This window comes from Uloborus diversus, unplaced genomic scaffold (genome assembly GCF_026930045.1).
Source record: "Uloborus diversus isolate 005 unplaced genomic scaffold, Udiv.v.3.1 scaffold_12, whole genome shotgun sequence".
In the NCBI taxonomy this organism is placed as follows: domain Eukaryota; kingdom Metazoa; phylum Arthropoda; class Arachnida; order Araneae; family Uloboridae; genus Uloborus; species Uloborus diversus.
This window is the reverse complement of record NW_026557876.1, coordinates 7,063,229-7,090,640: the sequence shown is the minus strand read 5'-3', so window position 1 is coordinate 7,090,640 and position 27,412 is coordinate 7,063,229. Positions and strand designations below refer to the sequence as shown.

The following is a 27,412-nucleotide window of genomic DNA, read 5'->3' as shown; positions in this document are numbered from 1 at the left end:
ATGAACAGCAACCTGGATTCATCTGAGCATATTTACCGTTATCAGGTGCGAGATGAAGACATCCCTGAATTACTGGTGAATCTGTCCTCTCTCGTAGATCAGCATCGGGAGCTGGAAAACCATGGACCTGAAATAATCATCGAACAGGTAATGTATGAATTGAGAAATTTTAATGCACTTTCATACATAATACCGTGAATCATTCTGCCTTAGGCAGGTAAATGACAGTATCTGCAGAAATGAATTTTCGAGATATTTGAAGAAACTTGCTTTGGATACAGTACAGGGTGTATTCAGTAAATTACCGCCCAATAGCCAGGGCTAAAGCAGAAATACATGAAATACACCGCCAGCTCAGTCATTTCCAGCCGAGGACTGCCGTTTCGTGCTTATTAGCACTCATCAGCCCGGCATCTTACTGCAGTCCTCGGCTGGAAATGACTGAGCTGGCGGTGTATTTCACGTATTTCTGCTTTAGCCCTGGCTATTGGACGGTAATTTACTGAATATACCATGCCTTGCCTTCAATATTCGAGTTGAACCGAACCATTGTTTCGGTCACTCGTCTGGTCTGCGCTAATTCTATATTAGCTACCAGTTTGTTTGGCACTCTTGGCTTCCATAAGAGGTTTTCCATCTCCAGCTCAGTCACTTTCCTATGCCGGGCTGATGGGTGCTAATAAGCACGAAACTGCAGTCCTCGGCTGGAAATGACTGACCTGGCAGTGTATTTCATGTAATACAGGGTGGTTATAAAATAACTTGAGGTGTTCAGAGCCCTCTAGCGAGTGAAGTATTGGACGAAACCTTGCCAAATTTCATGGGCATACACAGTAGACCATGGGATTTCGATTTCTGAAATAAAAAAAATTAGTTCAAAAAATTGCCACCAGGGGAAATTTTGGCGTTTAAAAGGCGCATTACTGTGACTATTGAAGAATTAAATGCTAACTGATAAAATATGCATAAATTTTATTCACAAAATATGATTTTTACCAAAAAATGAGGTTCAATATGACCAACATCGAGATTTTCCAGGTACTGCATAGAATGCACAATATTTGCCACGCTTCTGGGTGGGGGAGGGGGGGGGAATAATTTAGCCTACCTGTAACGTTTTTCTAGTTTTGAAAGTTGAGATATCGGGAACATGTCGCAGATACACAACACCGTTACGAAATCCCCATGGTTAAAAACCACATGGTAAAAGATTGGGCGAGCACGGTCTAGATTTCGTACGAAATGCATGAATAATAAAACTGCTATTTAAGAAATGTTGCTGCCATACATTCAGCACCTAAAGCCCAACATGGGGTGGTGCACCATCTTACATGAATATTATTCAGAAAAAAAATTCTTGCTGCCGCGCCGAAATTTCTTCTTGACGACTTTTGGTAAAATTCTTCTCTTGTTCCAAATTGAAAATTCTTGCTGGTTTTATTGAACCTCATTTGGTAAGCAACTTAGGGAGTCTGATATTCGAGTTGTGGGTTCGGACGCCGCTCAGGTCATTTCCTCTCTTAGTGCGATAGAAATGTCTTGTTCGTATATCAAAATAAATAAATATTGTATACTAAGATAAATGGTGTATATTGGTTGTTAAAAAGCATTAACTGGATAAATCGTTCAAGAAAGTCTTATGAAAGCTTAATTTTTGCTAATGCGTAACGATTCAAGCAATTTCTCTGTAAGCACACAGAAAATTCTGGTGTAACGTTACGCAGAATTTAGTGAGACATTACGCTGTAGTTACATTTCCATGGTGTAACCGTCCACAAGCGTATGCTGTAGCAGAGTCAGATAAAAATATAAAGTATCTGCACAAGCAACTCAAAAGTATGTGCAAGTTAATAGTTGTATATCACGTAAAAAAAAAAAAAAAAAAAAAAAAAAACGAGGGGGGGGGGGGGGGGGGAGGGGAGGATTCTGATTCCAAAAACCATTTTTAATCATAAAAAATAAATACATTTTGTTAAAGTTCGTTGACTGAAACAGCGTTATAAAGCACAAAATTGCAAATGATTGCAGGTGCTTTGAGGTTACAAGGAACTAATTGTCATGCCAATTATGTGAGCCTATGGATGCAAAGACCCCTAAGTTAAATTTCAAAATTTTAAAACTAAGCTTCTTTTAGCAGATATCTTTGCATTCGTAAACTCACATCCGTGATTGTTGGATCTAGGGTAATTTGTTAAGAAAGTTGTTAAGAAATTCTTTTTTTGAAATATTTAATCTGTTTAAACGGGGTTTCAGATATATTCAAAAAAACAAAAACTAACAGAAAGAACTTTTCTTTCACAGCAGTGTTTGTTAAACTGAAAGCGCGGCGCTTACGCCGGGTGCGGTGCAAACTTCGAAAAATACGGCAGGTGCGAACTTGCTGGCCCCATATGATAAGCTTTAAAGCCACTGGTGCTTTTGTGATTTGATATGAGTGCCAAAAATTTGTTTGTAATTTTTTTAACACAAGGAAAAAAGGACAGGTTGGAAACTAGAACATTAACTGACGATTATGGCGAGATGCGCATATCCGCAATGAATGTATTCGCACAGCACCAAATATTTTTTTACAGCAGCGAATGTACCTGCGTCCGTCTATATTATCTAGCTATGATTACTACGTTTTACATTCGCAGTATTAATTTCAAAAAAAAATAGAAGTAAAGATTGAGAACTTGAACGGTTATCGCGACATGTGCGTGCCCGCAACGAATGTATCCGCACAGCAGCGAATATACTCACCTAACGCGCTTGCATATATACTATCTATCTATTCATAATTTTTACAAATCAATTATATAATATCAGTTTAAATCAAATTAGAAGCAAGAATTTGAACGATTATCGCGAGATGCGCGTGCTCGCAGCGAATACATTCACCAAACGCGCGGATGTATATACTATCCGGTAATAATTTTTACAATCTGAATAAATAATATCAGTATTAATTTAAAACGAATTCGAAGTGAAGAGTGTGAACTTTTACGATTACCGGTCGATGTGCAACTCCGCGGCGATGTATCCACACGTCGGCGGGATGTATCCGCGCACGGCGTGCGTCTATATTATCTAGCTCTGCGCTGTAGTTACATTTCCATGGTGTAACTTTCACAAGCGTACGCTGTAGTTACAATTCCATGGTGTAACTTTCACAAGCGTACGCTGTAGTTACAATTCCATGGTGTAACTTTCACAAGCGTACGCTGTAGTTACAATTCCATGGTGTAACCTCCCACAACCGTACGCTGTAGTTACAATTCCATGGTGTAACCTTCCACAAGCGTACGCTGTAGTTACATTTCCATGGCGTAACTTTCACAAGCGTACGCTGTAGTTACAATTCCATGGTGTAACCTCCCACAACCGTACGCTGTAGTTACAATTCCATGGTGTAACCTTCCACAAGCGTACGCTGTAGTTACATTTCCATGGTGTAACCTTCCACAACCGTACGCTGTAGTTACATTTCCATGGTGTAACCTTCCACAAGCGTACGCTGTAGTTACATTTCCTTGGTGTAACTTTCACAAGCGTACGCTGTAGTTACATTTCCATGGTGTAACCTTCCACAAGCGTGCGCTGTAGTTACATTTCCATGGTGTAATCTTCCACAAGCGATGTGTAACTTTACACCAGTTACATCAATCAAGTTACTCCAGAGTCGTGGAGGCAACTTAGCTGCTACCGATTTTATGGAGTAAGGTCACACAAAAGTTTTTAGTGTTCTTAATAACCGTCCCGCCTGTTCCGAAAGGTGGTTCAACTAAATTGCCTCGTGTGGAGCAGCCCTAAGACCTCATAGTACAATAATGGGGACACAAGGGCAAATAATTTATGCGTCCAGAAGCATGTTTTACTATGCTTTTTTGACTGCTACTTATCAGAGGTGCCCATCGCCCCAAGTTCAATGGTGCAAATTCCCCCCGAAACCTTTTCTCGACTCTTTTTCCCCTTTTTATTTTTTAGCTGTCTTTTTTTATTTTATTTTATTTTTCAAATATTTTTTAATTATTCATTCATTTATTTATTTTAAACTATTTTTTTTTTCTCATTTTATAAGAGAAATTGTGTCACACCAATGACACAGAAAAAAAACAAAACGCACACACAAACACAAACTAAATAAATAAATGAAATAAAGTATAAACAGAATAAAATAAAATTAATTAAATAATTTAAATTAAAAATAAATCAATAAATTAATCAATAAATATATTTAAATAAAAGTAGAAAGTTAACCAATAAATAAAAATAAATAAATAGTCCCTCCCCCCCCCCCCCCTCCCAGACTTTGATGGCACATCTTGCGCCATAATCCTCCTTGTGGCACCCCTGCTACTTATTAATCTGTGTTTTTTTTTTTTTTTTTTTTGAACAGTGCCTGAGCCCAAAGGAGATCCTAGAAACCTTCGGCATCAACCAGACGAGCAGTCTCAATCCGGTCAGCTTCCTGCACCTGTGTCCGGCCATCATCTACGAGCTGGATCAAGGCCACTGTATGTTTCGAAGCCACGCCCACAAGAAAAGCAGCGGCGTGGTCACAATGGACCGTAAATACACACTTTTCTCAGAAACTACTTTTTTTTTCTTTCGTACGATCTGTGTTCCAAATTGATCTGCTTGCAAACTGACATGTTTATTTCTTAACTAGCGGTACTCGCTCGGCTTTGCCCGTAGTAGAAAATTAAAAGGTCATTTGGTTCAGCTGTATATTTACAAATAATGAATGATGAATTTCTCGCCAATATGCTGTATTAATTTGCTCGCCCTCGTTATGGTAATTTGCTCGTCCATGTTATGACAATTCGCTGGGTAAAGTATTCTTAAAATTGGAATAGATAAGGAACAAAGTCAAATTTTCAAAAAATCGCTTCAAGGTACCTTCATACACCTTCATACTACAAACTAATTCTGTGCCAAATTTCATGAAAATCGGCCGAACGGTCTAGGCGCTGTGCGCGTAACAGACATCCAGAGACACAGACTTATTTATTTACTAGTGGTACCGGCACGGCTTTGCCCGTAGTAGAAAATTAAAAGGTCTTTTGGTTCGCCTGTATATTTACAAATAATGTATGGTGAATTTCTCGCCAATTGGCTTGCCCATGTTACGGTTCCACGTTGTGATAACTTGCTAATTTACTCGTCCATCTTATGATAATTTTGCTCAGGAAAATGTTCTTAAAAGAGGAATAAAAAAAGAACAAAATCAAATTTCGAAAAATCACTTCGAGGTGCACCCCCCATGCTACAAACTAATTCTGTGCCAAATTTCATGAAAATCTACCGAACAGTCTAGGCACTATGCGCGTCACAGAGATCCAGACAGAGAGACTTTCAGCTTTAAGTAAAGATGTACTACATTTCTATTTGAACGAAACATTGAATTCTAGCTTCGTAGGCGCGAAAACAAAAGTTACATTTCATCACTTTCTAAGTACAAACTCACAGAATTTTAGTAGAATTTTAAAGATTAGGCGTTATTCCCATCTGCATCATGTACAAACTGTGGGGGTGACTAGTAAGTGGTAACGTTCTTTGTTGGAGGTGCAGATGACTACGATTGATTATTAAGTCAGTCATCGCCGTTCTTTGTTGGAGACAATTCTTGTCTCTTCCTTTCAGCTTTATGTGGAAACTTTGGAGGTGACGGTGGTTAAGGCAGTCCATGGCCTCACTAGATGGCGCTGACGCTTAACGGGCCTTGACAATTTCTGACTTTTCTGCATTAAACCGATACAACTATGACTCGCTCATGCATCCACCAATCAATGTCAACGTTTCAAAGTTTGTTTATTTTTGATTGGACGTCGCGCATTTTGACCGCCAGAGGCGCTGATGGGAACCCCTGCATCCTCCAATCAATGGCAACGTAATGGAAACAGGGGTTTCCTGTAGCGCCCTCTTTGTTGCCATGGGTTTCAGCGATTGTCACGGCCTGTAAGAATTAAGTGGGACCATGGTCAGTCACACCGTTCTCTGTGGCAGATAATAACGGCCTATCCAATGTGTGCCCCTACACAAATTGCCAATCATTCCCGCAGTGTTGAAATGGGTGAATACAGATAGAGTACTGACTCAGCCAGTAAGGGGGGGGGGTGGACGTTGGTCACGACAGCTCATATATATGTATACAAACTACCATACTAGGATTGGTAAGTGTTAAAAACAAGATTTTGGGAGGGCGGTTTGACCTCCAACCAGTGGCGGCGATTATGTGGGGGGGGCGCAACCCCCCCCCTTTTACGATTTTATTTATTTTATTTTAAAATTTATAAATCAAAACTAGAAATTACAAGAAAAGCAGACATGTCAAAATTTTCAGATCATATTTTTTTGTTTTACTTTGTATATTTGTTCACGAAACATTATTTAGCTCAAGCGGTAATTTTTAGTTCACGTATTCATTGCTAGCTTAAAGGAACTAACTCTCCTGAATTATGCAGCGCAGACAAAAGCAACAAAAGAACCAAAATCAAATACATCACCAAATTATATTCACAGATAGTTCCAGGCGAACAATTTCTACACTCATTTTTAATTTGGTTTCTTCGCACCACTCACTTCACTCAGCAAGAGAACTGCTTATCACTACATCAATTCAAGTTATTCAAAAAACAAGTGCTACTTCATCCATTTAAAAATATAATTTAGCTCACATTTTCCAAAATACCGAAAAGCACCCACAACCAGCCATCGGCTTATTCGCAACTCCAGAGCTCTAATGCGCTACCTTGCAGCGATTAACAATACTACCGAAAAAGGTAAAACATTCCGTACCACGTGTTTTCTTTGGGGTAAATTACAGGCTTCAGACCGTTCGTTGTGTAATGTAATTTCAGAAGAATAGAAAAGAAAGCTTCCCACAAACACGATGAAAAATTACTGTCATTGATTAAGCGTCAAAGCAAGTTATGAGTTACAGCGCTTGTTTGTTTTACCTTTTTCATCCGCCATTAGACAGTGACTTCAGCGCCCCCTATAGTTTATTGGAGTTGCGAATGAAATTATTACCAAGTGTTTGTGACATCTTTACGTGAGTTGAGCTCTTAGCAAAAAAAAATTTTCTCTCTCTCTCTCTCTTTTTGGCTGCCGTATATATATATATATATATATATATATATATATATATATATATATATATATATATATATATATATATATATATATATATATATATATATATATAATTTGTAAATATTACATTGTTTAATACATATTTATGTGTTTGTACTCCAAATTAAACTGATTTAATAACACTGCGGACAGTGCCTTTGGCGCTCTTTAGTGTTGAATTCTTACTACTAATTCATGTTGAACTACAATTTAGAATTTTTTAATGTTTTGTGATTGTCGTTTGTAATTCAAGTTGTATGTTTTATTGTGTTTAAGTAACTTGATTTTATTTTATTTTGCTTACTGTTTGTTATGTATGTGTGTTTTTGCTAATAAACCTAAAATCAATCTAAATCTAATCTAAAAATCCTTTGGCGTTTAGCTGTAGGTTTTTTTTTGCCCCCCCCCCCCCACTTTTCAGTCCCAATCGCCGCCTCTGCCTGCAAACCATTTTACTCTCAGAAATACACACCACTGATACCCCACCATTTTTTTCCAAGTACTACCATGTAAAAGAGTTTTGAATAACCTTTCCTCTAAAGAAAACGATTCAGTTTGTTCCGCTCTAGTCGACTGCGGATCTGTTCCATGCAACCTGAGGATTGATTCTCATTTTTTCTCCTCCGCAGAATGGATGTATTCTTGCTTGGCTGTCATCGTCATCAGCCTTTGCGGCCTGCTGAGTGTGGCTGTCATCCCCATCATGCAAAAATGGTTCTACCACACGCTTCTACAATTCTTGGTTGGCTTAGCCATTGGTAGTTTGTCAGGAGATGCCTTGCTGCACCTGATGCCTCACGTAAGGAGAAAAAAAAAAATTTTAAACTTTTTTTGAAAGATTATAAGTTTTGGAAACAAAAATTACTTGTCTATGCTATTAAAATCTGTACGTATCTATTGTTTGACCACGGATTGTATGTAATTTGGCAATCGGCCAAGTAAAAACGCTTCCATCTGAATTAATCTAGTATGGTCTGACCATCGATTACATTGAAAGGCTAATATCCGGTTTATAGGCGGAAATGGACGTATCTATTAGTTAATAGGGGTGTTGGTTTGTTTCAGATGTGCCCTTTGGCCTCTCTATTACTTAGCCTTACTTTTTTTAAAACGCAAATTTGCTCACAGCAACATTTTTTAAATCTAAAGTATAGTCGATCGATTTAGTTAGAGTCGATTTGTTTCTCACAGCAGAAACAAATTAAATTATTTATTCACAACAAAGTTTTGAGCTTACCATTTTGCTTTTACGTTCCTGAACGAAAGGAAAATATTTTCTTTTCTTTCTGTTGTTTCCATGGTAACTATTTTTGTTTCCCCGTATTTTATTTTTCGAGAATGCAATAAATAAATACGGCACTAGTGACGTTATAAAACGCGTGCATCAAAAGCCCATCGTTATTTTCCTTTCTCCCCTGCGAGATTCATTCATATGGAATCGTCTTTACTTGGCAGATTGCCCAATTACATACAATTCATGGTCAAACTATAGGGGATAATGGAAAATAGCAATGGGATATTGATACACGCGTTTTATAATGTCAATAGTGCCTTATTTATTTATTGCATTCTCTACAATTAAAATGAGGGGAAATAAAAATTGTTACTATGGGAACAACAAAAAAGGAAAATAAAATGTTTTCATTTCGTTCGGAAATGTAAAAGCAAAATGATAAGCTCAAAACTGTGTTGTGAATAAATAAATCGATTAATATTTGCTGTGAGAATATAGATCGACTATACTTTAGATTAAAAAAATATTGCTGTGAGCAAATTTTCAATTTTACAAAACTGGGACAAAATAATAGAGAGACAAAAGTGCACATCTGTAACAAAACAACTAACACCCCTATAAACTAATAGATACGTCAACTTCCGCTTTTGAACCGGATATTAGCTTTTCCATGTAATCAATGGTCAGAGAGTATCTGTGTGTGTTTTTGTAGGTATTTCTTTATTTCAAAGTGAAGATTTGAATGTTTTATACAACACGTTTTCTCCTTTAAACTCTAGGCAATGCTTGGCGGCGAAGGAGCCCACTCACACGATAGCTCAATAGCAGCCGATTCGGCCGAAAAAAACCGCCATTTGGCGAGGATTTGCGGCACTTGGCGGTATTTTCTTCTTTTTCATCGCCGAAAGACTTCTTGGCGCGTTAACTGCCGCCAGGAAACAGAAGAAGGAAGAAGATTCCAAAATGTTCCAAGCAGTGTTTTCAAATTCTCTTGGCGACGACGTTTCTCATGGAATTGTTGGAAAGAAATTGTCTCATTACAAAAGAAACTCTACGGATTTAGTTGGAAACGAAAAGGAATTGACCCAAAGTAAGTAAAAATCTCTTCTCGTGGTTTGTGAAGATGAAATGAAGTTGTGTTTCATGCAATATACCGACAGCCCGGTGATGATACCCAGAAACTGCAGTTTCATCCTTGTTATGGACTCATCAGTCTGAATCAGTCAATAGCCGAGCCGGAAGCAGGTGTTCTCCCATTGAAGCAGAGATTACCAGAAAACTGGTAGCTAAAAATGAAATGAGCACACCAGCGAGTTAGCAACCATTGCTATCGTCCGCTAGCAATGGTGCGGGTCAACTCGTAAATTGAAGGTAAAAAGTTAGGTAATAAGCAATAAGTTACTAATCTTCAGCCATGGGGTAGTTTCCAGAATTTTAAAAGTATTTATTTCTCAAAGAGCATGCTTAAAAACGTAGGATCTGACTACTTTTTAAATAATAGACTAAGTTTAATATTTTTAAAAAATTCCTTTAATCGGTGCGCCTTTCATTGTTTAACGCTTCTGCCGATGACATCACACATGATGAAATGCCATTCACTGTTGCCATTCAGAAGAGCACAATATTTAAATCGCATTTTTACCCACGTGTACTAGCAACGATATGGTTGATAACAAGCGTTTAGGCAATTTTTAATTCGCTGCTTGATTATCATAACGTGGAAACGCAGTGAAAACTGCGCCAAAGGACATCATTTGTGACGTCAGCAAGACCACGCCTTGTTTGAAAAATTGGGCATTTAAAAAAAATAATTAAATAATAACTGTTGGGGAAAATGAAAGTATTTTCTGGGTCCATGTTTTTTTGAGCAATCACGATTGCTTATTGCTTTCATTTGACCGTTTTTGGCGTCCGTGCCTTTTTCAACTTGAACTAGAAGAATCTGCAGCACCACCGCCCACCGTCCTCTGCTGGCGGCGCGGCTACTCCGGTTTGGAGCTATCCGCTTCTCCTGGTCGGAGGCGTCCATGTCCTACACACACGCACGTTCACACACATACACACACACGACTTCACACACATACACTCACACGACTTCACACCCATACACTCACACACGCCTACGTGCATACACACAGGTCTACGCACACACACAACTATGCACAAGTAACCGCCCAGGAGGAGAGGCAGACTTGGGGGGGGGGGGGGCAGGAGCCGTTTCTAGAAACAATAACTCCAATGAGTAGGGTCCTGTCTCAGTCTGTGATTGCGAAAAACATAATTTGCATTCAAAATTTCAGAATTCAAATAAATTTTCCTTTTTTTTTTTTTTTTTGCTTATTCTATCAATTTCTGTGACTAAAAGTAGTACTTTCAACTGGAGGAAACAACCCCTTTCTTAAGGCTACATGCAATATACTGAAAGCCCGCTTATCCCACCAAGAGCAGAATTGTACAGTCCATCACATTAGCTTTTACAGGATGTTCCAAAAATGACTGACACATTTGAAAAATCAATAAAAGCTAAACGGGCAGCGATAGAAATGTACCGTTTGTTGCATTTTGCTTGGGACAACAGTATATTTTCTCACAAAAAAAACTTTCAAAATTAATTACAATGTTCCTCAACAGATGGCGCTGCAGGTATTAAGAGGAGGCTGCAGGTGTGACTGTCTGAAAATTTACAGTTTTTTCAAGCATATTGCAAATAAACAGTGTATTTCTGTCGCTGCCCGTTTAGTTTTTATTGATTTTTCAAATTACCGGTCATTTTGGCGATCTTACAGACTGCGATTTCTTTTATACTTTTTAAACTAACTGTAGCGCCATCTGTTGAGAAACATTGTAACTAATTTTTAAAATTTGTGTGTCTGGAAAGTTATTGTTGTCCCAAGCCTAACACAACAAACGGTTTATTTCTATCGCTGCCCGTTTAGTTTTTATTGGAATTTCAGACGTATCAATCATTTTTGGAACAGCTAGTAGCGATTACTACAATATTCATATTACGAGTTGAACCGTATCCACGCTTGAAGACTCTTGCTAGTGGGCTAAATTTATTTTAGCTACCAGTTTGTCGGTAATCTCAGCTTCAATGCAAGAACATCTGTCTGCTGCTCGAGTGCTAACCACTTCAGGCTGATGATTCCATAGCAAAAACAAAACTGCATTCTCTTAAAGTCATATACGGACTGTAGTTATTTGGAATGTATTCCTGCCAAAAGTGGCTGGGGCACCAAAAAAAAAAAAAAAAAAAGTAGTCAAAGGTGGTGGGGGGCTGGTTAGGTGAAAGCGGGCCCTGAAGGTGACACTAAGAAAAAGAATTGAGCTATTGAATTTTAGCGTCATTAAGATTTAAATGATCTTCTCTAAAAAAAATTCAGAGTCCCACCAGTTTTCTCGACATAAAATCACCCCTGCCCCCTGTTTTTCAGTTCCAATCATGCCTTTTAATAGATCAAGTGGAGGGAGGGGGGATTTGAACTACAGGTACTGATATTTTGATGAAGTCAAGTACCTGCTTAAAGTGTAAGCTGTGACAAGAATACAGATGATTCTTTTTGTCATTTTATTACGAAAATTTAGATATATACACACTTTTCTTATACATTTAAAGGAACGACTATATGATTTAAATTCTCTCCGCGAGCAGTGGAAGAACAGAGAACGCGCGAGTAAAACAAAATGCATGCGGGTACGGTTACAGTTAAACAAAGTTCGAGTTCAGTTCAGTTCTTTTGATTAGAAAAGCTGACACCGCAGAACTATCGGTGAAACTAGGAATAAACCAAAAATTCGGGACACGGCTGCAAAACTCAAGACAAATGGCAATTGCAAGACCTCTTACGCACTAGGTTCAGCGGAATCAACTCTTCGAAAAAGTTGCCTGTCAACTAGTTGACTGGTGTTTTTTATTGTGTTCACACGAGGCAACTTAGTTGATTCAACTCTTCGAAAAAGTTACCTATCAACTAGTTGACTGATGTTTTTCTTGTGTTCATACTAGACCACTTAGCTGAATCAACTCTTCGAAAAAAGTTGGGTGTCAACTAGTTGACTGGGTTTTTTATTGTGTCCACATTAGGCAACTTAGTTGAATCAACTCTTCGAAAAAAGTTGAGTGTCAAATAGTTGACTGGTGTTTTTCATTGTGTTCACACGAAGCAACTTAGTTGAATCAGCTTTTTTTTTTATTTGCCGATTTCATTCGAGCAGCTGGCCCAGAACGCTGTTAAAGCTGAACCGAGTTGACTCAACTAGCTCGCTGCAGAGCCGATTCCTTCACTTTTCTATCAGGTTACGCTTCTTGATGACAGCTCGTTCGAAAGTTGATTCAACAAAGTTGCCTCGTTCTTCTAATTCAAAGCTTCAGTTCAATTTTTGTTAGTTTGTAACACGAGAAATATATAAAACTCACATTTGGATTTGGAAATTGCCAAATCGAGTAACTCCATAAAACAAAAAAGTAGAGAAACGTTATGAAGATGGTGGTGTTATCCATAGGAGTGAACAGGCCCTCGTGTTACGTTTTCTGCCATCACGTGGTCAGAAATGTACTGAGCCAAAACTTTAATATAAATTCACATGTTAAGCATTGATTAAGCACTATTACAGCAGAAATGAGGATTTTTTCAAAAAGTAGAGTTAATCGATTTGGCAATTGAGGCATTCATTTATTAAGTTAATTCTTCTTTCTTCAAACACGTGAATCAATCAAATTTATCATTTTGAACCCCGTACTAGCCGACGGTGATTTTCAACCTGTTGAACACTACTTCTTAAAAATGAAAATTAATGATAATAATAATTATTATTATTTATTATTATTACCGTTGCAGTCTTGAAATTTGCCGCATGGTTGGACAAAAATCATCGCAGAGGGAATTTTTTACGGAGGTCACAGCGACCTCCTATCACCTACCAACATTTTCCTACTTGACAGACGCATTCTGTACAGGTGCTTCAAACCGTTTTCTTTCATTTTACGGGTTCTAAGAACAATATCCATAATCGTGGAAGTAGTGTACAACAACATCATAATGCACTACAATGATTTTTTTTTTCATTTTCAAAAACATTTTACCATTTTCAGTGCTGAAACCAGAGCCTTACATGATGTCAGAATACTCACTCCATGACTCCACGAACTACCCAATCAAAGACAAGATCTCTGAAACTAAGGTTACGGTTACAGAGCATAAAGGCCACGGTCACGGACACAGTCACGAAGTTCCAGAGTCTGTGTCGGCTGTGGCATGGATGGTTATCATGGGCGACGGCTTACACAATTTTTGTGACGGTTTGGCAATAGGTAAGATGTTTTTCTGACTTTTTTTTATAAATCTCTTAACCACTGACCTGAAAACCATACGATAGATTAATTACGAAAATAAAAGAATGAAGAAATAAAGAAATTAGTAGCAAGTGAAAGATTATTGTAAAACATGTTTCTGTATGCATGAGTTATTTGCTCTCGTGCCTCCTTTGTCGAAAAATAAAGTCTTAAAGTCTGCTGAAAAGCCGCAAAATCTTCAGAGAGTAACAGGACACGTCTTCCAAGCACTTAAACGCAAACGGTGAAAATTTTCGCCAAGTCTTTGAACTTGACACTTTTCTGAAAATTTTGGCTGACTTTAAGACCTTACATCGATAACGGGGACACAAGGGCAAATATTTTTTTTTGTCAAAAATCTTTCGATTGCTACACGTTATTAACATTGCTACATGTACAATATAACATGTAATAATGGTTATGTGCGTATTTTAGAATATGGTTTGTTTTTCATTCAAAATTTCTCATATGTCTACAAAAAAAATAAATAAATAAATAAATAAAACCCCTTGGTGAAATACTAAGTATTTCTATGATTTTTGTTTTAGTTTGAAGAAAGTATATACTGGCAACTTTTCTTCCCACGCTCGATTAAAAAAGTTACAAAAATTAGTGCCTTTGTGTTAAAAAAATGTCTTTTTTCTTTTTTTGTTTGTTGTTGTTCATTATGCGAATTTTGACCTCCAAGCAACACATGAAGATTTTACCGGCCTATGGTGTTTTTTTACACCATACAAGGTGTTTCAAAAATGACTGATACATTTGGAAAAGAAAGAACATTCGATTGCGCTACCCCCCTTTTCAGCTGTTGACGAAAAAATAGAATCGGCTCTTATACCCTCGAAGGGCTACTTGTCGATAAATTTTTGTTTGATTCCGTTCATTATTTCTTGAGATATAGCAGTCACAATTGACGACAGAAAACGTTCTATAGCACAGCCCCCGTTTGAGCTATTGATGCCAAAATTCAATCAACACCTGTGCCTGTTAGGTGCAACATATCGACCAAATTTTGTTCCATTCCGCCAGTTACTTCTTGGGGAATAGCAGGCGCACATAATTCAAGAAACTTCCCACTGCTCCACCCCTCTTGGAGGAATTTGCGCCAAAAACCAATGGGCACAAGTTCACATAGGGGCGCATATCTGTACCAAATTTCGTTCGATTTCATGCGGTAGTTTTTGCCGTAAAGCGGCCACAAAAAACTGGTCACACACATATATGACACACACACACACACAGACATTTTCCAAAAATGGTCGAAATGGACTCAGCACACCTCAAAATGTTCGAATCCGTCAAAATTCGAAATTCGAAAATTTGCACGAATCCAATACTTTCTTTTATATTTTAGATATGGAAGAAAATAAAAATGGTCGAAATGGACTCAGCACACCTCAAAATGTTCGAATCCGTCAAAATTCGGAATTCGAAAATTTGCACGAATCCAATACTTTTTTCTATATATTAGATATAGAAGAAAGTAAAAATGAATTTAAAACTAAGCGTTGGGAAAATGAAAGTATTTTCTGGGTCTGGGTCCATGTTTTTTTTTTGCTTATTCTATCAATTTCAGTGACTTAAAGTAGTACTTTTGACTGAATGAAACAACCCAATTCTAAAATTTCAAAATATTCTGAACGTGTTTTCCTTTCCCACAGGCGCTGCTTTTGCTTTTGGAGTCGAAGGGGGCATCAGTACATCTGTAGCTGTATTTTGCCACGAGTTACCGCACGAGCTGGGTAAGAATGGAAATGTAAAATCTTGTTCTGGTCAATATTGACGTTTGATTTAAGTATTTCAGTGATGGGCACATGTGACCCCCAACTGATATAAAGTCTTGTTCTGGTCAAGATTAACGTGTTGATTTAAGTGTTTCAGCCATGGGGCACATGTGACCCCAACTGATATAAAAATCTTGTTCTGGTCAAGATTGACGTTTGATTTAAGTGTTGTCAGCCATGGGGCCACATGTGACCCCCAACTGATATAAAATCTTGTTCTGGTCAAGATTGACGTTTGATTTAAATATTTCAGTCATGGGCACATGTGACCCCAACTGATATAAAGTCTTGTTCTGGTCAAGATTAACGTTTGATTTAAGTGTTTCAGCCATGGGGCACATGTGAACCTAACTGATATTAAAATCTTGTTCTGGTCAAGATTGACGTTTGATTTAAGTATTTCAGTCATGGGCACTTGTGAACCTAACTGATATACAATCTTGTTCTGGTCAATATTGACGTTTAATTTAAGTATTTCAGTGATGGGCATATGTGAACCTAACTGATATAAAATCTTGTTCTGGTCAAGATTGACGTTTTGATTTAAGTATTTCAGTGATGGGCACATGTGAACCTAACTGATATAAAATCTTGTTCTGGTCAAGATTGACGTTTGATTTAAGTATTTCAGTGATGGGCACATGGACCACAACTGATATAAAATCTCGTTCTGGTCAAGATTGACGTTTGATTTAAGTATTTCAGTGATGGGCACATGTGAACCTAACTGATATAAAATCTTGTTCTGGTCAAGATTGACGTTTGATTTAAGTATTTCAGTCATGGGCACATGTGAACCTAACTGATATAAAATCTTGTTCTGGTCAAGATTGACGTTTGATTTAAGTATTTCAGTGATGGGCACATGGACCACAACTGATATAAAATCTCGTTCTGGTCAAGATTGACGTTTGATTTAAGTATTTCAGTGATGGGCACATGTGAACCTAACTGATATAAAAATCTTGTTCTGGTCAAGATTGACGTTTGATTTAAGTATTTCAGTGATGGGCACATGGACCACAACTGATATAAAATCTCGTTCTGGTCAAGATTGACGTTTGATTTAAGTATTTCAGTGATGGGCACATGTGAACCTAACTGATATAAAATCTTGTTCTGGTCAAGATTGACGTTTGATTTAAGTATTTCAGTGATGGGCACATGGACCACAACTGATATAAAATCTCGTTCTGGTCAAGATTGACGTTTGATTTAAGTATTTCAGTGATGGGCACATGTGAACCTAACTGATATAAAATCTTGTTCTGGTCAAGATTGACGTTTGATTTAAGTATTTCAGTCATGGGCACATGTGAACCTAACTGATATACAATCTTGTTCTGGTCAATATTGACGTTTGATTTAAGTATTTCAGTGATGGGCATATGTGAACCTAACTGATATAAAATCTTGTTCTGGTCAAGATTGACGTTTGATTTAAGTATTTCAGTCATGGCACATGTGACCAGAACTGATATAAAATCTTGTTCTGGTCAAGATTGACGGTTGATTTAAGTATTTCAGCCATGGGGGCACATGTGACCATAATTGATTTTTTGGCCAATCTTACTCGAAATTAGTATTTAGAATTCATGATAAAACATAATCTAATTTTTTTGCAGACGATAAATAATGCAGCAGAAGAATAATTCTACTTATTTATTTGTTTATTTCTGTTCTTGTTGTTCAGACGAGCTTTTCAAAAACGATTCGCAACTCCAGAGCTCCAATACGCTACCTTGCGGTGGTTAACAACACTAAAGAAAAAGGTAAAACATTCCATTCCACGTATTTTCTTTGGAGTAAATTACAGGCTTCAGACAGTTTGTGATGTAATGTAACTTCAGAAGAATAGAAAAGAAAGCTTCCCGCAAACGCGATGAAAAATAACTGTCATTCACTAAGCGTCAAAGCAAGTTATAAGTTACGGCGTGGGTTTGTTTTACCTTTTTCATCCGCCATTAGACAGTGGCTGCAGCGCCCCCTATAGTTTATTGGAGTTGCGATTTGATGATAAAACATAATCTAAATTTTGCAGATGATAAATAAATAATACAGCAGAGGAATAATTCTATTTATTTGTTTGTTTGTTTCTGTTCTTGTTGTTCAGACGAACCTTTCAAAAGCGATTTGTCGGGTATCTATTTTTTCAATTTTAATATTGCTCGAACTAATAAGTTGGCAGTTGATTTTGTAGTAAGATGTGTTTTAATATGGCTGAGAACTTTTTTTGTGTGTATTTTTTATTAGTAAAATAACTAAGCGAGTGTGATTTTAACTGGTTAAATCCGTGTTCTCCAAATTATGTCAAAAAATATATATAAATCGTAGTTTTAAAATGAATGGAAATTCCACAGCTATAAAAGTGCAATTTCTAACTTCTAACACCGAGAGATTTAGTTGTTCCTACGAACTAAAACTATAATAGGCAGTTGAGGTTTCGTAGCTATAAAATCTTAGTCGTTGCGCTATTAATGTGTAGATATACTTCATGCTTTACTAGATGTATCTACACAATTGTCTTGAATTATTAGTTCTTTAATGTAGATGACACGACTACAGCTGGGGAAATTGGGGCGCCTTGAACTTACATTTTTTGGGACAGCTGAATTCTCAATTCTGTACCTCAGAGCCAGGCTAACGTAAGTCATACTATCGCTACTCTGCAGGAGAGCAGAAAAACTTTTGTCCGGTGCATACAAAGGATGGGACTTGCGCTCTTATAATGCAGATAAATAGTAAAAAGATTTTTATTTATTTATTTATTTATTTTTGATATGGAATAAGATTTTACATATGAAGCAGTAATAACCTGAAAATACTGTTACAAAAAGTAATTATTTTTATGATTAATTTGTTGTAATCTGGATATTTTTGGCGTTTGTTCCATTAACTCTCATCTAAAATTACGGTAGTAAACTTAACCTCTGAATAGTTTCTTGTAATGACTATACAGCCCCCTTACATTCGAATGACGTATATGGTCCCCCGATAAGATTTGCGAATGGAATAAAACGAAAATACGATAAATTGGTAGAACGTAATCGAAATTTCACAATGGAATATTGTGGAAACTTTTCAAGGATTTATAAATAGTCTCCGCGGCGTGATAAAAAGTCAGACTGGTCTCAGCCGTTGGCTGGAGAGCGATTATTAACTCTGTTTAGCCTTGGTTTCCTATAAGCGAACCAGCCTCGGCGTCGTTCCTCGCCGAGGGGAAAACTTGATTCTTCTGCGCATGCGCGCCCGAGTTAAATCGATGTCGTGAATGGCCACGCCGGAATCCACTTGACTTTGATTTCAGCGTCACGGCGAGGAGCGACGTCGAAGATCGTCGATACGCTGCTAGGAAACCAGGGCTTTTTGCGAAGCCTTTGCGCTCTGTTTGTGCGTATTTCGATGTGAATGCGTGTGCTACCGTTGAGTTTACGGTGTTAATCCATATCTGCCTAACTGCTATGGTTAATTTAGCAGTTGTTTACTACATTTCTTGTACATAGCTGTAAATAAATCTCCCTTGTTTTTCTCAAGAACTTTGTCGTCATTTAAAGAAAGTTTGAAGCTGCACCGAACTCGTAACAATACCCTTTTTTACTTCGTTTTACAAAAAAGGAAGTATTGCATTCGCGAAAAAAATTTCACTCAAAAATCGGCCTTACTTTGCATTTTTCTCACCCCCGAATGAGTGTTGAGTTTTTTTTTTTTTTCGACCCAACCACACGTGGATATATGCCTAAGTACGTACAGACACCAGAAATATCCATTTTGACGACTCCCGAGTTAATTACAACGAATTTTCTCGTGGCGTCCTTATGTACGTATGTATGTATTTATCGCGTATGTGTGTATTTATCGCGTATGTGTGTATTATATTATTAACTCAGAAACGGTATGTCCTAGAAAGTTGAAATTTGGTACGTGGACTCCTAGTAGGGTCTAGTTGTGCACTTTTAATTTTTGTTGCATTCGGATGTTCCTAAGAGGGTCTTTTGCCTCTTTTTGGGGGGAAATCATTGTTAATTTCGATGTAAACTCAAGTTGCGTTATAATTTGTCGGACACTTGGCGATATATCGCCAATCTTTTGGTTGACAAGTTTTGTCGCCAACCCGGCGACAAGTTTGGAGATAAAAAAAAAAATTTGTTTTAAAATTTGGTTTTAGTTTGGCCACTGTTGGTGATATTTAGAGAGTAAACAATTGAATCCCATTAAAATTGCCAATAATGGGGAAATGACATTAAATTGGAGTAAAAGGAAGTCATGTGATGCACACATCAGCTCGTTGGACTTACGTTAGTCTAGCACTGAGGTACAGAATTCACAGAAAGAAATTCCGACATTTGGCCAAATGATAAAAAACGAGTATACTCACACACCTGCATCTAATAAGTAGACACATCACAGGAATTAAGAAGTTCCGTCTAGAATTAAGCGAGCCTACTTTCCCGTATACCAACATCGACTTCCTAGCATTTGATCAATGTTCTCTAAATTAGCAGAGACTGCAAATTATCCTTTTAACATTTGACGCTAATTTCTAGAAAGAAAATATGCCTTGCTCATTTGATGAAATAGATAGGTTAAAAAAAAAATACGAACGGTTCAAGTAGTAACACTTTTTAAACTATGCGGCTAATATATTTTTTTCTTCCATAAAAAAATCTTTAATCGATTTCAAAAAAAAAAAAAAAAAATCAACGATAAAAAGCTCATCAAAATAAACACATCCTATAAAATTAAATAAACGAACTTATCAAGTATAGTAGCACTTTTTTTACAATGCGGCTAACATATTTTTTTCCATAAATAAATCTTAAATCGATTTCAAAAAAAAAAAAAAAATAATAATAATAATAATAATAATCAACGATAAAAAACTCATCAAAATAAACACATCCTCTAAAATTAAATAAACGAACTTATCAAGTATAGTAGCACTTTTTAAACAATGCGGCTAATATATTTTTTTTCCATAAATAAATCTTGAATCGATTTCAAAAAAAAAAAAAAAATCAACGATAAAAAGCTCATCAAAATAAACGCATCCTCTTATATATAATAGCCAATGATCGAGTAACCCGCGTGTTTCAACAATGAAACTCGCGCCACGGCATGATAATTTGATAATATGTTTTGGTGATGTTTAACATCCAGGGAAAGGCTTTATTGTGACGAGGCTGAACTGAATCCGGTCACTTAATTGCTTTACTGGTAAGACTGTCATTTCAGGGGAATGAAGAAACGAAAAAGTGATCAACAATGAACGCTATCTACTGGAGTTTAGGGTTAAATCCACTATCGATAGGGTTAAAATGTCAACTATCAAAATATCACCAAACAGGCAATGGCTTCGTTCCAGTGTAGAAGCAATTTTCATCCGTCATACCTTGACGGGCGACTTTCTAGGTAAATAAAAAAAAAAAAAAAAAAAATTTGAATTTTGACATCTTGAATTCAAATTATGTTTTTCGCAATCACGAGTGTGTGTATGTAGGCGTGTGTGTTTGTGTGTGGGGGTATGTGTTTGTGTGTAGGGGTTATGTGTCTGTGTGCTGGCATAAGTGTGTTGGTAGTTGTGTGTATGAATGTGTGTGTGTGGGGGGGTATGTGTATATGTGTGTAGGCATATGCGTTTGTGTCTGTGTGCAGGCATGAATGTGTGGGTAGTTGTGTGTATGTGTGGGTGTCTGTATGTATGCGTGTGTGTATGTGTTTGTATGTGAGAGTGTCTGTATGTATGCGTGTGTGTATGTGTTTGTATGTGTGTATGTATTTGTGTATGTGTTTGTGTGTGTATGTAGTTGTGTATGTATGCGCGTGTGTGTAGGACATGAATGCAACCTGGAGACGGCTTTCGCTAGAGGAGCAGCATCGTGAGGAGCCGGTCGACGGTGATGGTGCGGAGGGCGGCGGTGGGAAAAATCAAAGGAACGTCAAAAACAGTCAAGTGAGAACAATAAGCAATCGTGATTGCTCAAAAAAAAAAAAAGCGACAGGTACAAAATGGGACAGTGGAGGTTAAGGAACGTCCATTTGAATTTCTCCGATATTGATTTTATGGCCGTGTATGACCAGACAACAGTTGTCATTATAGCAACTCGCACAACAGTTTCGGCGCATGCGCAGTTATCTGTTCTTCGAATAAAAAGTCAGACAACTGTTGTCTGATATTTTGTAGTAAGTTACCGCCCTAAAGCCAGGGCTAAGGCAGAAATGCTTAAAATACACCGCCAGCTCAGTTGTTCCATCCGAGGACTGCACTTTCGTGCTTTTTAGCACTCATCAGCCAGGAATAGGAATCACATGAGCTGGAGGCGAAAAATCATTTGAGTGATTCCTATTCCGGGCTGATGAGTGCTATAAAACACGAAATTGCAGCCCTCGGATGGAATAACTGAGCTGGCGGTGTATTTTAAGAAACTGTTGCCTGAGTAATACAGTACGACGGCCGTGCATAACCAGACAACAGTTGTCGGAATAGTAACTCGCACAACAGTTTCGGCGCATGCGCAGTTATCTGTTGTTCGAATAATATAGTCAGACAATTGTTTAATTTTATTGCGTGAGAATAAAAATGCTGCTGGTGGCAGACAGTCTAAAAAACGTCTCTTGTCTATTATTGCAGGCGATTTCGCGATGCTGCTGAAGACGGGCATGAAGGTGAAGCAGGCCCTCTTCTACAACCTGCTGTCTTCGGTGCTGTGCTTCGTGGGCATGGTCATCGGCGTCTCCCTGGGAAACGTCCACTCCGCCACCAGCTGGGTGTTCGCCGGAACAGCCGGCATGTTCCTCTACATAGCCCTAGTCGACATGGTAAGATAATACAGCTATGTACTATAGGGTGGTTCAAAACTACATGTAAAATAAAGTTTCCTCTAGATAACAGGACACCCTTCAATATTTTTATACTTGTGGCGGTCTAGAAAGAATGGGCGCCGAGCATTTTAGGAGCCCGGCCAGGGCCGGATTAGACATAGAGCAGAAGTAGCAAATGCTACGGGCCCCGCGCTTCTGGGGGCCCCGAACCGTGAGGAAAAATTCCAGAAAAAAAGAACTACTTTCCGTACTTTATAACGCGTTTCTTTCTATCTTTCTCTTTTTTATTTAGCTTTTCTAAATGCTCAGGTAAATTAAAAATCTTATTTTTTCAATAGATTGCTTTTAAAAAATTTCTTCCAATTGAAGTCTTAAAAAGGCAATTTTAGTTGATTTTTCTTCCTGGAAGGCAAAAAAGCTCCGTTGGGGCGGAAAAGTTTCAAAACTGACCTAAAAATTATAATTTTAGGCAAAGTTTGGAGAACGGAGAATTAGATTTTCTCTGGATTATTCAAGCCTTTAAAAAAAAAAAAAATGGTTGTTTCTTAACAATAGATTAAAGGGGAAGGGGTTCTTTCCTGAAATTGTGCTCAAAACTAAAGTCAATTTCAGGCTATCTTTGGGAGGAAAGGGTTTGAGAGATCGACCCATGGTATAAATGAAAACAAAATTTCAAGCTATGTGGAAAGATTAGAGAAAGAGATGAGGGTCTGAACTCCCCCAGTAACAAATCTAGCTTCAAGTTTCAAACCGTAATTTTAGATTATCACTGGAGACGTTATCGGGGGGGGGGGGGAGGGAATGGGATTGCTTCGCAAACCCATGTTAGAAACTGAAATTTTCAAGACGCAGGCTATCTTTAGTTCTAACTTTAGGTAAAGAGTGATGCCTTGGAGCCTTTTCCCCCCGAATGTTGAGAAGCTAGGAAAGTAGGTGGGTATTCTCCTTTCGATTTTTTTAAACATTTTGAAATCAAGATGGTTTAAGGGCTTTCTCCGGAATTTTTCGGAATTTAGGCTCTAAAAACTCAAATTTAAGCATTTTTTGTTGATAGCAGGGGAAGGAGGATGCTGAAATTCTTAAAGCACAAATCCTAAAACCACATTTTAAGGCTCTCTTTGGTGATGTTAGACAAAAGAGGGGAAAGGGTTACCATCCAGAAATTGTTTAAAAGTGCTTTCTTCTTAAAGCTTTCGAAATTAAAGTCCTGAAAAGGTATTTATTAGTCATCACTCTTTTTGGTTACTTAACTTCATGTCAATTTTTCACCCTCAAAATGTTCCGCCCGTGACACGACCCGTAGATCCGGCACTGTGAACAATAATGAGCAAAATTAAGAGATCATGCGATAGAAGAAAAGAAAAAGATTTTGAGACTTCACACTTATGCTGAGCGAAATAAATGAATTGTTAAGAGAATATTATTTTTTGATGAAGTAAAATAATTATGTGTAGAAGAAAGACTTTAAATATCATTTTAAATTTTTCCTCTGAGTGAGAGGGAACTAAAAAGCTGCCGCCTATGCCCCGAACCTAACCCCTTTCTTTTGCATCACCAAAAGTAGCCGAAAACTTTTTTTATTCGAACTTGAAATTCAGAAAAATTCAGGAAGAAAATTGTTTAACATAATCGAAAACCCGCTAAAACTGTTTTCTGGAACTTCGGTTTCGAAAAATTTCCATGGGTGTAATCCCGAGCCCGATACCATCGTTATAATGTCGTCTAATATAACTGTCTAAAAATGCGTATTTTGGACTATAATTTTGAAAAATTTCCAATGGGAGTGTACCTCTCCCCCTTCAACATCGTTAACAATGGTCTAAAATGTACTTTTAAGACTTAAACTTCGAAAATTTTCCGGGTTGCCTCGGAGAGTGTCTGAACCCCATCGCATAGCGAAACGTAACCCGCAATGGCCTACTATCTATCACGTTTTCACAACTTCACTTTCGAGAAATTTCCAGGGGATGGCTTTCGCGAACTCCGCCCCAAAATCACCAAAGAACGTAAAAAAAATACCATTTCAACGTATATAATTTCGAGAATTTTTGCTTAAAATTATGTTTTTAGATTAATAACAGATAATGAATTCAAAAATTTTCCAATGGGACCTCCTTGAACACCACTTTTCTGCTTCCTACAACATCATTAAGGATAATCTAGTTTTATTTAAGATTTCAATTTTAAAAAACCGCCTGTAGAGTTTCTGTGAACCCTTTCATCTTACCTAAGATAGGATGCAACCGCGTTGACTACAGTTTCTCCAAATAATGGCCTCTGAATCTTCTCTTCCGAATCTAAGCCCCCGGACCCCCTCCCTTTTATCTTCCAAAAATTGCATTTCTGGAATTAAAAGTTAAAAACGTGTAGTAACGGGATAACGAGAGGCAATAGAAAGGGATCATAACATCGTAAAGCTCTAAAACTGTATCCAATTTATGTATTCACCTATGTTATAAATACACCTCCCATCTCCATGAAGAAGTGCTATATTGTTTACTACATCATTCGAAAACGAGGGCCCCTTGGGAACATTTGCTACGGGCCCCGTGCTGGCTTAATCCGGCCCTGAGCCCAGCACATGGGGCTCGATGAGCAACTAAGCAAAAATATCCAAAATTAGAAAGTGAAGCTAAATTAGAAACTTTTTATTCAGCATTTCACGACTTATTACACACTAGTTAATTTGAAAATTTAAACTACTGGGTAATAGATGTTTGACAATTTCCTTGGTATTTGACTCGAATTAGTTCTTTTTCGACTTCATGGAGCTCAGAAAATACTGTATCATTTGCAGCCTACTGCATGAGATAAGCTTTTAGTTTCCAGACCATGTAAAGCATTTGAAAAAGTAAGTTTTGGAGTTTTATTATCGCTTTCTGCATCAAAATCACTATTCATTGGTTGCCCCCTTGCCCATCAAAAATTGCTGATTTGATTCCAAGAAAAATCTTTTTCTATTTCGAACAATATGGATATAACATTTGGAAAACAATTCAGTATTTCCTAACTCAAATTAACAAGAATTAAATTTTTCGGCTGTTAACATAATTCGTTAAATCGGGGTTTATTATTTGGTAAATAGGGGTTTTTGCCTTCATTTTAGTCGAGGAAAATGAAAAATTCGTTAAATCGCGAAATTCGTTAAATAGGGGTTCGTTAAATCGGGGTCCGACGTAATAAAGTGTTTGGGTTGTGATTTTATTAGCAAAACGGAATAACTATGTAACACACATTTTTAAAAAAATGCAAAACAACTTTTACATTTCACTATATTTTTAAACATCGGGATAACATTTTCATACAAAAATATTCCTCCATGATGTTAACTTAAAAACTTCCTTCAACGTCCGTCTCTGATGCCGCATCTATTATCTACCGTTTGACCACGGATTGTATGGAATTGGCAAACATCCAGTTAAGGCGACTTCATCTGAATGAGGGGAAAAATAAAAATTTGATGCGCGTATTCCGCTTATTTGAATGAGACTCGTCTTAATTTAGATGCTAACATACATCTGCAAAATCTGACATCCCTGAAAACTAATAGATGCTTCCATTTCCGCGTGTAAACCGGATGTTTGCCTTTCCATACAATCCGTGGTTAGACAGTACTACTGCTCAACTTCTGCACGAAAGACTTCAAATGACTTCAGAAAGTCTTCAAAACGGCTTAATGTCGGTGAGCTACGAACCTTTTCGAAATTGGTTGCGGAAAAAGTCTTCTGGTTTTCACCAGTATTCACTTTTTCTGCCAAAAAATGTAGATTTACACGTGTATACATGAAAAAAAAATGTAAAGATCAATTTTGGAGGGGGAAAAAACTCGAGATTCGCAACTCCAGAGCTCTAATTCGATACCTTGTGGTGATTAATAATACTAAAGAAAAAGGTAAAACATTCCATTGCACGTGTTTTCTTTGGGGTAAATTATAGGCTTCAGACAGTTTGTGGTGTAATGTAATTTCAGAAGAATAGAAAAGAAAGCTTCCCACCAACCAACACGATGAAAAATTATTGTCATTCACTAAGCGTCAACGCAAGTTATACGTTAAGGCATTTGTTTGTTTTACCTTTTTCATCCGCCATTAGACAGTTCCTGCACTATAGTTTATTGGGGTTGCGAATACTGTTTGACCACGGATTGTATGTAATTTGGCAATCTGCCAAGTAAAGACGCTTCCATCTGAATGAATCGAGCAGGGGAAAAGGGAAAATAACGATGGGATTATGATGCACGCGTTTTATAATGTCACTAGTGCCTTATTCATTTATCTCAAAAATAAAATAAGAAAAAATAAAATAATATAAAATAAAAAAATAAAATAATCATTTATCTCAAAAATAAAATAAAATTTCTCAAAAATAAAATAAGGGGAAACAAAAATAGTTACCATGGAAACAACAAAAGCAAAATAAAATATTTTCATTTCGTTCAGGAACCTAAAAGCAAAATGGTAAGCTCAAAGCTTTGTTGTGAATAAATAAATCAATTCAATTTTTGCTGTGAGAATATAGATCGAAGATACTTTAGATTTAAAAAATGTTGCTGTGAGCAAATTTTCATTTTTACAAAAGTAAGGCTAAATAATAGAGAGGCAAAAGCGCACATCTGAAACAAACCAACTAACACCCCTATAAAGTAATAGATACGTCCATTTCCACTTACAAATCGGATATTAGCCGTTCCATGTAACCGATGGTCTAACAGTAGGTCCTTTTCGAAATTTTCTATTCAATTTCAATAATGCGAAAAGTGTTGTATTATTTTGAAGCTATTACAGTCCATTCTTTTCCAGTTACCGGAGCTTTCATCAGTGCCACATGAGCAGAGTTCCGTAGCATATCAGTTAGCCGTGCAAGTATTGGGTATATCTACTGGCATCAGCATCATGCTACTCATTGCGAACTACGAGCAAGACCTTCAAGCAATTATCAGCTGATGCGCCATCGAGAGTCCCTCCACCCCCTGTGAAATAGTCACAAGAGAGCTTTTATCGTTCGCCAATAACTGCTGTGTCAGATGATTTTGACTGAAGCCATTCAAGTTATTATCCGTGTCTTAATTGGGCTGTTCACAAGTCGAGTCGACTAACTCCACCTTTGGAGTATTGCTTTATTTTAATT

General features: G+C 37.4%; 1 protein-coding gene across 1 annotated transcript; it reads left to right on the top strand.

The window, feature by feature from the left end:
- Positions 1–27,412, top strand: LOC129232450 (zinc transporter ZIP10-like). Its single transcript, XM_054866595.1, is given in 9 exon segments — positions 1–147; positions 4,379–4,550; positions 7,746–7,915; positions 9,130–9,180; positions 9,182–9,440; positions 13,443–13,661; positions 15,344–15,424; positions 22,095–22,282; positions 27,085–27,412. Coding segments are annotated over 9 exon segments (1,431 nt in total). The 3' UTR covers positions 27,229–27,412.